Here is a 13,236-nt window from a genome sequence, read left to right as displayed (position 1 = left end):
GCTTTGCTGGGAAGCCAGTCTGAGCCCTCAAGAGACAACCTGCTCTGACTCACGTGGGGCCTTAGAGGCGGTCTCGCTGATGGCCTCCCTAGGCTGGCTTCTCTCTCCCCCAGGAGCTCTGTCTCCGAGTGAGAAGATGAATGTCCTGGGGAAGACGTAACCGACCCCCACACGGAGAGCTCTGGACGTTGACTCTAATGAGACAACGTCTCTAATGAGACGTTGACCCTAATGAGACAACCTTCGGCTCGGGAGCAGGAAGGTTCAGGTCAGACTCAAGGAGGGACTTCCCACTCGTGGGGCTTCCTTGCCATGAGAATAGTGAGCAGAGTGGATTTCCTTTCTCCTCCCAAAAGGACACGGAGGTCCGGGTGAAGTCAAGGTAGCCCGGCCTGAAGAGCGACATTTCGAGAGTCCCAAGATGTACAGGTTCTTAACCACTCCCCGCCCATTTTCATTCCCATTCATTCATTCATTTTCATTCCCGGTCCTCACTCCAGAAGGGTAGCCCCACCTCCTTCTCCATTTACCCCGAAACCCCCGGATTCACATGGGTGGTTTGCGGTGTCCCTGTGCCCTCAGTGTGTGTCATCCTCCGGAGGAGAGCGGAGGATGAACGGGAAACGGTGGGAATCCCTGCTTCCCCTGTTGGCTGGGATTCCCGAGAAAGAAGGCCTGAGCGTCACCCAAGGCCTCCGTGGAACTCTGAGGGCAACGTTCCCCCTTCTCCAGCCTGCGGACCCTTCTGCACACAGCCAGAGCCCTGCACACGCATCCAGACGCATGGCCAAGAGCGTGTCAGCTCGCCGTGTTGGCCCAACAATCACTGGGTCTCCTGAGAAACTGACCTGCCCAGAGACGGTTCTCACTGCCCCCCAGACCATGCCCCCAGGGGAGCCTATGACCCGTCTTGCTTCCCAAATCACACCATTTGCTCACAACCCAATATTCAAGCCAAAGCCAACAGGGTCAAGGACCCCGTTAGATTCTGTCAAACTGTCTTCCCCCAAACTCCACCAACCTAGAGCTGGATAATAGACTTTTTTCATAAACAAACAAACAAAACAGAGTGGGAATGACCGACTGGCTCAAGCAGGGAGGGGTCCCCACCAATGCCCTGGCTGCTTGCTTTTCTTATCTTTTCTTTTTTTTTTTTTTTAAGATTTTATTTATTTATTTGACGAAGAGAGAGAGATCACAAGTAGGCAGAGAGGCAGGCAGAGAGAGAGGGGGAAGCAGGCTCCCTGCTGAGCAGAGAGCCCAACACGGGGCTTGATCCCAGGACCCTGAGATCATGACCTGAGCCGAAAGCAGGGACTTAACCCACTGAGCCACCCAGGCGCCCCTGGCTGGTTGCTTTTCAATTCTGCACCTGGCAGCTGCCGTGCGGTGAAGACCGGGTGGTGGGGAGGAAGGGCTGGGGTCTGGTGAAGTGCAGAACGGGGCCCAGGCAGGTCAGTCTCCACGACGCAGGGAGCACCGGCAGGCACTGTCCCTCTCCTGCCCTATGACAAATACATCGAGGAAGCTCTGGGATCAGGGACCCGCCCAGGCTCCGTTATACAACTGAACGAGCCGACAAGTGACTTCGGTCACGAGGATTCTATTTTCTGGGGCCTCTCGCTAGAACAGGGAAGGCCTGTCTCCCCAGGGGAAGGATGCTCTAACACGTGCAAGTGTGGTCCTGGGCCCGGCAGCACCAGCGGCAGCTGGGAGCCAGTGCCAAGGCAGCATCTCACCTGCCCCAGACCTTCTCACTCAGAATCCACACTTCATCCAGACCCCTGCGTGTCTCGGAAGCACTCGGAGTTTGAGAAGCGTTGCTCTAGCGCACGGAGTTGAAAGCACCTAGAGAGACAGGGGTTAAGGCGGTCACACGTCCTGCGCCCTGGGCTGAGGGTGCTTTTCCAGGCCTGCAAGAGGTACGGCTCCACTCCGCAGATGCGGAAACGGAGGTCACGGGCCCGAACCAGGGTGTTCTCCGCTAGGCTCTGCGGCCGCCTCAGAGCTCCCTCCACACGGCGCCCTGGAGACCACAGCCTCGGGAATGACCGGCAACGCGGTTCACCTCCCTTGGCAGTGAACCCAGACACTTGTCTGCATTCGGACTAGGACTTCTTTGCTCACCCGCACATCCGCCAGACTGGGCACGCGAGAAGCAGGCACTGGGCCATATGAATAATAACTATGATTTACTGACTATCTACTGTGTTCTGGATTCGGATCCTTGACACACACTCCCTCCCACTGGGGTAGCTACGACCGCTCCCTTTTCACAGACCGGAAAACTGAGGATCCCGTCAGGCGGTTTGGTCCAACAAATCTGCTGGTAAGGAAGCCCCAGGGCCCTCCAGGGGTCACCCAATTCCAGGGTTGTGTTGCAAGGGCCCAGTCTCCACGACCTGGCCCTGGAATGAGACCAAGGCTACACGCACACACTAAATCCCGTAGGTACCGGCGCTGCGGCCCCCGCGCTCCATTTTCTGCATAAATGGAGAGCGGCAGTGGTGCAGATAATCCTGAAGTCATTTCAACTTGGCTTTGCAATGCATTAGTTGTTTTTTTTTTTTTTTTGTTGCAAAGTCAGATTTTCCTTTCTAATTATATTTGGCTCAAACTGACATTAAAATGAGTTTGCATTCCCACTTCACCCACTGCCTGGCGAGAGGCGACCTCCCAGATGTGTGTAGGGTGATAGGCACACGAGGGCAGGATCCGAGTCGCCCAGAGCAGCTGACAGCAGCAGGGGCAGCAGCCCAGGCCACATGCGTGTGCTGGGAGCGCAGGCGGTGGGGGACGGGGGGGGGCACCCCGTCCCAGTGCGGGCAGCTGGCAGATTCCTGGGAGGCTGGGTCGCAGGCACAGAGCGGCAGGCCAATGGCTTGGGGCTTGGGATTAAAACCCAGGAGTCCTGATGAAAGTCCTTCTGGAGAATGAGGGCACCGACGTGGCGAAACCTCAACTTCTCTCAGGGTCTCCGCCCGCCAGCCTGCCCACCCCTGGGTTTCTGCTCCTCTGAAAACGCCTTTGTCCCCTCTGAGGTCCCCCTCTCTGCCCCCATCTGCCCATCTCAGCTCCTTTCCTCGTAATAACCTCCCGGTTAAGCGAATCGACTGGGAAGAAGCCGTTCAAAGCACCTCCTGGCTTGACAATGCTGGGTAATGGAGCGAGCAGGGCCCCAGGCTGTTCCTGGGAGAACTGGGGAAGGAGGGAGGAACACTCTGCTAAGCTGATTACAAGGACAAAGTTAATTTGGAGATGAGCTCCGTTGGGTGCGGTGGGGGTGGGGAGGAGGCTGCTGGATGCAGGGGTGAGGAGATTTGGGGCAAGTGGGCTTTAGAGAAACAGCCTTTGTTCCTGGAAATCATAATCCTTGGGAGGGACCTCCGCTCACTCCTTCGGATTCCTGGGCTCCTTCCGTCCGGAGCAGGGGGCACAATCGGGGATTGTCCAGAGCTGACTATCTTCACCAGCACAGCACTGCATTCCCAGGGCTCAGGACGCAGCCCCTGAGCTGTGCATCTGTGGACGTCCCCTCCCCCGGCCGGGCTCCCAGCCTCCCAGGCAGCCACTGTTAGACCTCAGCATTTTTCACATTCCTCCCTCACAACCTTGATCCTATAGGATTGTCACTGTGTTTGTCCAGGGACTGAGAGTGTGTGCCCCAGGGACGGGCACCACACTTCACTTACCTTCCCATCCCCGGTGCCTAGGAGAGAGCCAGACCCAGCCCGGCCATTCAAACAAGAACACCTGCTCAGGGGGACACAGGCTCCCACCCCACTGGCAGGGGCCTTCTTCAAAGGTTTCCATTGCAGAAAGGGAGCTTTCAAGCCCCCACCCCCCACACACACATATCAATGGCCAGCACAGCCCTGAAGTCACCCCACAGGGATTAAGTCCAGACTGGCCCTCAGATGCAATCAGAGGGTCCCCCTAGACTCTGGGAAGCCCCCCACCCAGACTCCCGGGGAACAGGCACAAGGGGCCTAGGTTGAGGCCCCTGACACTGCTCTGCTCTGGGATCCCTCCACGGAGCTCGGCCCTCACACACCTTTGTGTTAAACCTGAGGACTCTGTTCATCATCTCAGGGGATCCCCAACCCAGCTCACAGGTCTGAGACTTCCCAGGGAGACCTGGTATTTCCCTCGGGTTTTTTGCTCCGTCCAACCCTAACTATCTGTCTACTTCACCTTACTGTTTAACTGAAGGGCTACACATCTCGACGGCCGCCCCTGCGGACAAGAGGGTGAGAGAAGAGAGAAGAGCACGTTCTGGTGAGGAGTCAAGGAGGGGTCAGACTGAAACAACAGACGGCTCCGGGGCCACACTTCCCACAGGACAGTCGCTGGGCCGGCTTCTCAAGCCCTTCCAGGTCTGGTCCCCGTCTGCTCTGAGGCCCCTCACCCATGCCCCCCCCCCCACGATCCCCCCCTGCAGCCGGGCTCCGTGGACCCTGCGTTCCGCAGCCACACTTGGGCTCCGGAAGTCCTGCGGGTCGGGGGACGCTCTCCCTCCTCCTGCCACACGCACGTCCTGTCCGTCCTCCGACCCACTTCCTCCCCGAAGCCCTTCCTGGCCTCTTCGGCCCACGCCACGTCCCCTGGCGGGTCGCTCCAGCTCTGCGCTGAGCGCCGCACTCCCGGCACCACCGCAGCGCCCTGGCCAGCCCGACCGGGAATCCCCCCGCATGCACAGCTCAGCTTCTTGGAGGGGACAGATCCCCGGGGGCATGTCATTTTTTAAAACATTTTTGCACAACACCTATCAGGATGTGTTGGATGTAGTAATACACATTTGCCAATTTGGAAAAAGAAAAGTTGGTGCTCCCCAGTTTCCATCTTCCCCGAGGAAGGAGACCCCCTGAAGCTGAGTGACTGACACTCAAACCCTGACGTGAGACCCCGCAGGGCAGGGAGAGGGTCTGCTGGTCTGCAACAGAGATGTCTGCCCACAGGAGGCACAGGCCGCAGGGCCAGAGTGCCCGCTCCTCCCACACGCCTTCCGGGGCGTGCGCTCGCTCCTCACACTGCCTCAGGAAGAGATGGGGGCAGAGAACGGCACCCCACAGCCCGGTCCAGAAGGACCGACGTGCCTCACTTGACCCGGGGGAGCGGGGCGGGGGGGACCAGCCCTGCAGGCACAGAGCACCTGACGTGGGCTTCTGCAGTCCCTTCTCTGTCTCAAAATCCAGGCTGTGCTACCTTTGGGGAGAACCCCCCCCCCCCCCGTGAAGCCCAGCACTAGGTAGGGGAATTTTCTAGGGAGTGCTAGCGATTTCCACCCCTGGATTTAAGACTCTTCATTCTGAGAAGGGTGGGTGGCTGCAAGGCCCATTTATTTCAAGAGGATCCCAATTTTGTTAAATGGGCTCAGGAAGGGCAGAGAGGAACGAGGCCTCAGCCCCCAGGGACTACAGAGGTTAATAAAAGTTGCTGGAGAAATTAAACGCGGAGGGAGGGACTGTGAGCTCCAGGAGCCGATGGAGGGAGAGCAGGATGGGAGAAGAAACAAGACGCCATGTCCCTGATGTCCCCGAGCCAGAGCAGCCTTCCTCCTGGGTGTGCCGGGACCGAATCGGGGTGCAGGGTGTGTGAGCCGGGCAGGCAGCTATAAGGGCTGGGTCTGCAGGAGGGAGCGCCCGAGCCGCAGAAGGGGAGCCACCGGGTTCTGACTCCCTTAACCTTGCCGGCAGTGTGTGCGTCTCTCACAGGCGATACGCGGGACAAGACAAGCAGCGGTGCCTCCGAAGACTCAGGACGGCGCCCCAGCCACCCAGACACGCGGCAGCACGGCACACCCCAGCTCTGCTGAACAGACGTGCCGGGGCAGACGTGGGTCCGTGACAATGCACGTGAGGGCAGGAGAGGTGAGTGTGTGTGTTGGTGGGGACAGCACGCATGCGTGTGGGCAGACGCACACTTGGAGTGCGGGGCCTGTGTCCACACGCTTCCGTGCGGCAGCAGAAGAGGTGAGGTGCTGGCCCAGGGGGCTTTCCTCGGAGAGTCATCTCCAGCCCCCGCCCCAACGGTGTCCCAGCCCCGCCTCTGGCACGGACTGGCTGCTTCCTCTCGGACAAGCTGCTTCTCTTCTCCGGGCCTTCCAACCGTGCAACGAGGACAGTAACTCCTGCCTGTCCCAGACGGCTGTCCATATTAAGTTAGTTACTAATACACACAAAGCACCCAGCGGGTCCTCCACACACACGAACGACCATGTCCCTCACTTGAAGTGAGCCCATTTGCTTTCCTGCCTTGCCCTGGCCTCACGTCTCAGGACCAAAGACATGGCTGGGTCTTTCTCCTCCAGACCACCCAGCCCCACGCCCCCAGGCCCTTCCAGACCAGAGCCTCCTCCAACAGCCTGCCCAGTAAGACCGGCTGGAGGTACGGGGAAGAAACTACACAGGGGCTGGGAGATCAGGAAGGGGCACGGCTCTCTCGATGCATGGAGAGGGATGATCCCCACCCCGGCACGAAAGACCCCCAGGAATTAGAGATTAAGGAACTGGCCCCCAGCCCTTCCCTCCAGCCCTGAGGCTACCCTTTACAAGTCATTTCAGCGCTTACGGTCTGTTTGCTCATCTCCTCAATGCAGAAACGGTCACTACCCTGCCTGTACCGTAGGCGGGCCTTCTGCCTCTGTTAGATGAGATGGTACAGGTCAGAAGGCGGAAACTGCAAGGCCCCACACAAATACACAGACAGAGACTCTACGGGGTGGGAAGAAAAGGGGTTGACGCATCGCAAACCTCCTTCTGCTCATAGACTGGGGCAGGAAGCTCCCACCCGCTCTGAGTAAAACAAGCGGGGCAGGGAGAGGGATGCAGCCCGGGCACCAGGAGCAGCCTGCCCGCCACTGTGGGGAGGACAGGGAGGTCGCTTCTCCCCTCCAAGGCTGCCTCAACTCCTCGGGAGGCCAGACGCCCGTGCACGCGCCCATCCTGGAGGTGCCTGACAGAGGGTAGGCTGTGCGGCCACACAAAGCAAGTTTTAATCTGGGATCTAACACCCCAGGTACGGCCTTGAACAAGTCAATTAAACTCAGCTTTGGGTTCCTTATCTATAAAATGAGGAGGAAGGATTTACTTCACAAGGCCATTAAAAGGGATAGGGGATGATATGAAAAGCACACAGTAGGAATGCGGGAAGCACACAGTAGGAATTCAATATAAAGTAATCTGATGTTTGGGTGTGGAATCCACCTCCCACGCGCACTCCTCGCCCACGCTTGGCTAGGCAGAGCATCTCTGGAACAGGCTGCCCGAGCCCCCAGCCTCTCTATCTGCCAGGAAGGGCCTGGCTTGGAAGTGACCCACCGCCTGGTGCTCAAGTCTTGCCTCTGTCTGCTCTGGCCCGCTCCAGAAGTCAGCCTTGCATGCAGTTCCCAAATGTGCGGTTCAGGGACCCATAAGTCCATGTTCAATATTAGACACAAACGCAGGGTTGCAACCATTTCTATCTGCCAAGTGCAGTCCTTTAAAGAAAAGCCACTTAGGAGCACCACCACACCATCCAAGGAAAATCATCCAATGCTAAAAAAAAAAAAATGTAGAAAGACAGAATTGTGGAATAAAGGATTGTTTTGCAAATGTGAATAAGTTTACCTTTATGGGATGCTGCTCACTCCCTTCTCTCCCTAGTTCCCATCCCACTCTGGACCAGGAAAGATCTGCCCCAGTCAGGCATCAGTCCCTGGGGGCATGTGGGGTCCCTGGACGGGGCCGTGGGGGCGGGTGGGGGAGGGGGGGTACGGGGAGGGTGTGTGTATGTGCAGCCTTTGAGGTCCGTTGGTTTCCACAACTACCAGTGAGATATTTAACCTGTCTAAAACTCAATTCCTCATCCATGAAAGGGGACAATTACAGAGCTGATCTCAGGGCCTGTCGCACAGATTAAACTAGCTAATGCGATAAGAAGTAGTTAGCACTAGGGCTCCATAAATGATCTGTGTTATTTCCAGCCTCAGGAAGGCAGCCACCTAAGGCCAGTGTCCCCTCCTCACTGCCCGCAAGAGCCCCAGATCCTTCTCCCCGGAATGCCAGCCTCTTCCACTCCGCTTTCCTCCCAGCCCCAGAGCTCCCGAGCTCTCCGGCCCACAGGGGCTGCTCAGTTTCCCTCCTGGGTCTGCCAAGACCCCGTGCTGTCCAGGAGAGGTCCCCGAGGAGGCGCTGAAGGCCAGGACGAGAATCGGAGCAGTCAGAGTGCGAGGACAGAGCAGCAGCAGGAAGACGCAGACAGCGGCCTGCCGCCCCTCCACGTGCAGCCCCAGGCTGGGCCCCCATCTCGTGCCGGACACCGGTCCATGCACTCGGCACACGGCACATTTCATCGCCGTCGCAACCCTGGGAGGTACGATTTCTGTCCTCGCTGTCCAGGCGAGCAGAGTGAGGCCCAGAGAAGGCGCCTGCCTCGCTCAAGCTGACATGACATGTCTACGAGGTGACCGGAGGGGGTGTCACCAGGGATGGACTAGCCCGGGGCCTTTCCCACACTCTAGCGCTTGCATCAAACCAATCAATTGATCAGAGTCAAGGGCACTTACCAAGCGCGTAGCGCTGGTGTCAGAGACTGAGGGGGTGGAGGAGAAACGAAGACCAGGTCCCCAACGGTACGGAGGCCGGAGGAGCTTCCGCCAGAGGTCGGGGCTCTGGGCTCTTAAAGTGAAGGGTGAGAGCCGGACGGTGCTGGCTTCCCGGTCCCCACCCCTACCGGAGAACCCAAGGCAGAGCCAGACACCCCCAGGCCAGCGGCCTGGTAACCAGCCTAAGGTGGGAGCAAAGGCCTCCAGGCCTCCTCCTTGGGACCCGAGATCCCCTGGGGTCTGAGAGCAATGCCCACGGAGCAGCGAGCTCGGGCTCCCTTCAGCTCTGAGGGGAAGCTGGAGCCCAGTCAAGGTCAGAGGGGGGCCTGGCATCGTGATCTCTGCCATGTCTCCCCAGCCTCTTCCCCAGCCTCCAGGCCTGCTCTAGGCTGGGCAGGCACGGGTTGGGCTGGGGGGGCATCTGCAGCCCGTATGCAAGGGGGAGGAGAGAGCAGGTCACCCACTACTGGTCCTTCCACACTCCTGTTCTCAGCCAGGACGGAGCTGTACTCGGGCAGCAGAATCCCGGGAATTTAGGAGGTTCTTGACTCTTCCTTTGGCTCCTCACCCCAGCTAAGCTGTGGCAGGGGTGGCTGGGACCTCTGGGGGCTGGAGGGACCGATTTTTCCCCTGCCCTCAGCTCCATCCCCCAGAGGCAGCTCCCGCCCTGAGCCAGCCTGTCATCCCACATGGCTCTGATTAGCTATAATCTTTCTTTTTCAATTTCTCCTCCCAGAGACTGGGGAGAGAGAAAATCTCCCAGAAAATGAATAAATATTTCAATTTTCGGCGCAATCAGTCTGAGGAGCCGGCGCATGATGGAAACGGGGGGAAGGATAATGGTTTTCATTTAGATAAGATACAGAAAATTATTTAGTGAAAAATGAAGATTGATGAAGCCCATTGAAATTCTTTAAAACGCGATTTTTATTTCTCCGCCTGGGCTGAATCTCTCTTTCCCCCTTCCCTCTGCCCCCCTCAGTTTGACTGCCTTCTGCCACCTTCTCCCCTTCTCCCCACCAACAGCTCCCCCCACCCCACCCCACCCCGCTGCCCCACCCCCTCCCCCTTCCCCTCTCCCACTACCCCAGTCTGACCTGAAACGCTAAGGATGGAGGCCAAGGGGAGGTCACCCACCCTGTGAGTCTCCCAGCCTCCCTAGGTCCCTGCTTCCTCCGTCCCTGCAGGCTCCCCGTCCCTCCCAGGAACCTTGGCAGGGACCTCCTCTTTCCTCCCCGTCCACTTTCCCCCCTTCCTTTCCTTTGGCACCCCTCCCCCACCCAAATACTTCACACACTCCGTCGGGTCTCTGGTCTTGCTCTCAGCCCCTTGGGAGGCAGGGAGGTGGCAGCCTGGCTGACCGACCCTCCCCCTTCCCAAAGGGAGGACGGCACAACGCACACTCCTCTCTCCTGACCGTTTCTGCTCCAGATTCAATCCGCATGTCTCTCCTGCTTGCTAACCGCAGCTTTTGTTCCTTGAAGCTCATTTTGTTCCATTTTGCTGACATGCCGGGGCTCCAGGAAAGGGGCAGACCCAAGCTTGCCCCCAACACACGCTGATAATGACCCGCGGGCCCCCGCCACCCCCCTAGCAGCCAGGCGAACAAAGTCAGAACTTGCGTCCTCTTCCCAACTTTCTGCCAAGCTGCTGCTTGGCCTGCCAACCCCAGGGCCAGGCCTGCTTCCCCAGCACCGCCTCCCACCCCACTCACGCGGGATGCACACCCTTTCCAGATCTTAAGCTTGTGTTAGGGGCTTGGGTGCCTTTCCAGGAAAGAAAGATCAAGACCAGCCCCCCCCCCCAACTCAACCAGGCTTTGCCTTGAGAGCTGGGGAGAGGCCTGGTAAGGAGTGGAGGGGTCCAGCACAACACCCCACCCCTAAACACACACACACACACACACACACACACACACACACACGCACTCCCCAGCCCCGGAAGGGAAGGGAATTAAGAGCAGGGCGATGTCTGAGGGTGCTCTACCCAAGCCGACTTCCCTCCACCAGGTTCCCCTCCACAGAAAAGGAGACCACCTCCTCCATGATGTAGTCTGTCCACCTCCATAGGTGTCTGCCTATATGAACGTCTGTTCAAGTTTCTTTGTTTGCTGGAGGGTTGGTCTCCGTAGAAGGGTTTCAGTGTGTGTGTGAGTGTGTGTGTGTGTGTGTGTGTCGCGTCCTTGTAAATGCCCGCCTGCATCCATGCCCTGTGTCTGGGTGAGTTTTGATGTGTTTGGGTGCATGAACGTGCAAGCCGACGCGGGGGAGGAGTCTGTGTTCCTCGGGGTGTCAGTGCCTTTGTGTGTATGTGTCTGTCTCCGTTTGGGGATGCTTGTGGGTATATCTGTCTCAGTAGGTGAGTCGTCTGTCTCCGTGTCTATGACTGTTTTTTGGTGTTTGTGTGTCAGCTCCATTTTTGGAAGGGGGGGGGCTGGCTCTGGCAGGATTAACTCTTCCCTCGAGTGAGACCCAGGAGGCCAGAATGCACACCCACAGAGCCCAGCGCTGGCTGAAGCCTGGGCCCTCGGTTTCCCCAGCTCCCCACCCCCAACCCCCAGCCTCGGGAGACACTAACGTCCTCATCTCTCTCAACCGCTCCCTCATTTCCCAGCTTCTCCCCTGCCAGTTCCAAATACGCCCCGACATCCACACTGTCCCGCCCCCGAGCGGGATGTGAACCCCCCCTCCAAGTGCCCCCCTGAATATCCAGCCGGCCCGAAGCTGCCTGTGGAAGTCCACTCCCCAGCCGGCGCCTCCGTGAGCGGGGGTCCCGCCAGAGGCCCCCAGGCGGCCCTCCCCGTTTCCAGAGGGGGCGGCCCAGGCGGGAGGGAGCGCCCCCGCCCCCAGCAGGGCCCGGGCTGGAGCTGGGATTCCCTCCGCGGGATCTTCGGGACCGGGTCCCCAGCTTTCCGCGCACCTCCCACCCCGAACCTGAAATCCCACCCTCCTCCCAGCCCTCACCACCCTCGCGTCCCCCCTCCCGCAGGGCCCGGGCGCGCGGACTCCAGGCCTCGGCGGGCAGCATCGGGAGGCTGCCCGAGGCTCCGGGGGGGGGCGCCGTGGGCGCGTTCGGATCCCGCGACGGCCCGACCCCCGCGCTCGCGGCCAGGGACAACTTGGGCGCATCCGCGGGAAAGTCGGGCCCGCGCCCGGGGTGCGGGCTGCCTGCCCGGAGGGGCGGCGAGGGCAGGCGGCCGGGCTTACCTTGGGAGAAAGTGTCGGAGAGAGTGAGGATCCAGACGAGGAGGCTCAGCATGCTGCCCGCCGCCCGCCGCGCCGGGGCCCCGAGTTGGCGACGGAGCGCGGGGCGCGGGCGGGAGGAGGGAGCGGGGCCGGAGCCCGCCCCCGGCCCTGCACACGCGCGTGCACACGCGCACACACACTCGCACGCGCGCACCCCCGCGCGCACAAACTCACTTCCCTGCCCTGTGCTCTCCTGCGCTCTCGGCCCCCAGCCGCGGCCCCCGCCCTCCGGGCCGCCCCGGCCCCCGCCGTCCCGCCCTCGCCCCGGCCCGGCCCTCTCCCGCCCGGTGCTGCCGCTCGCCCAGCTCGCGCTCTCCGGGGCTCTTCCGCTCTCCGCTCCTCCGGGCCCTCCCCTCCCCTCCCCTCCCTCCCCGCCCCTCCTGACGTCTCCTCCCCCAGCCCTCCCTCGGCCCTCCGGCCCCCTGCGCTCACGCACACCCCTCGCCGGACTGAGATGCCCGCGGCGCGGGACCCGGGGGGACCAAGAGCGGCCACGCGCCCCGCCCGTCACACGCAGCCTGTGGCCCGCGCTGCCGAGGGGGCGGCGGGCTGTGGGGGCGGCGGGGCGAGGACCTGCCCCTGGGCCGGGGCATGGCGGGGATGGGGAGGCAGCGTGAGAGCGCCTGTGTGTGTCTGCGCGGGGCGAGGTGGGGGGGTGGGGACGGGGGGGGGGGGCGGTGGGCAGGTGGTGGGTCTTGGAGTCAAAAAGCACAAAATCCCTGTTTGTTTTTTTTTTCAGTTAATCCCACACCCAGAATCTAACCCCTGGATTCCCGAAATTGGGAATTCTCGGTGGATGACTGAACGCTGGGGCGGGGATGCGAAGCGGGACTCTCCCCACCTACAAAATCCGGAGCTGGGCACTGCGAGAGGCTTCTCGGAGCCGCCTGGAGCCCCTGCCCGGGCCACACAGTGGGGCCAGGCCAGCTGTCGCAGCCCTCAGCCCGCCGGGAAGGGGAGCCCTGGCCTCCTGCCTTTGTTCATCCTGGGTGGTACCGTCCAGGAGGAGAAAGTAGCCAACTCCGCCGCTGGGAAGGGCCAAGGGGAGGGCGGCCACGGGAGGATCTCTAAGCGCGGAGGAGTTTGAGATCCTTTGGGGTTGAGAGATGTGGGCACTGGGATGGGAGGGAGTTCCTGGTGAGTGCAACAAGGGCATGCCTGGGGGTCTGCTCTTTCCTAAGAGCCCAGCTTGGCCACCAGGCCCTCTCCCAACGCAGACCAGATGCTTCTGCTCACGCTGTCGCTGGGGCTGCCTGGAGTCCCAGGGGATGAGCGGAGGAGAAATCACAGACATTGCACAGGAATTGCACAACTTCGCAGGACTCCGTTGGTCTAGAGAGGTCTCTACTGCCACCAGCTCCTCGGTCTCCGGGGTCCCTAAGACTCCCCGCAGAGAATCCTCGCGGT

At 60.4% G+C, this 13,236-nt stretch overlaps 1 protein-coding gene across 3 annotated transcripts in view; it reads right to left on the bottom strand.

Moving 5' to 3' along the window:
• The window catches only part of KIRREL1 (kirre like nephrin family adhesion molecule 1), a gene marked incomplete at its 5' end in the record, with an annotated part of 83,167 nt that extends 71,325 nt beyond the window's left edge, over window positions 1-11,842 (bottom strand). For all 3 annotated transcript variants that reach the window (XM_080825185.1, XM_080825186.1, XM_080825187.1), the window contains one exon: window positions 11,791-11,842. In XM_080825185.1, the coding sequence (XP_080681311.1) occupies window positions 11,791-11,842 (52 nt within the window). The remainder of the gene's footprint in view (window positions 1-11,790) is intronic.
• Between the last annotated feature and the right edge of the window lie 1,394 nt (window positions 11,843-13,236).

The sequence above is a fragment of the Martes martes genome (genome assembly GCF_963455335.1).
Source record: "Martes martes genome assembly, chromosome: 15".
NCBI classification, from domain to species: Eukaryota; Metazoa; Chordata; class Mammalia; order Carnivora; family Mustelidae; genus Martes; species Martes martes.
The sequence above is the reverse complement of the archived record's forward strand: the minus strand, read 5'-3'. Positions and strand labels throughout refer to the sequence as shown.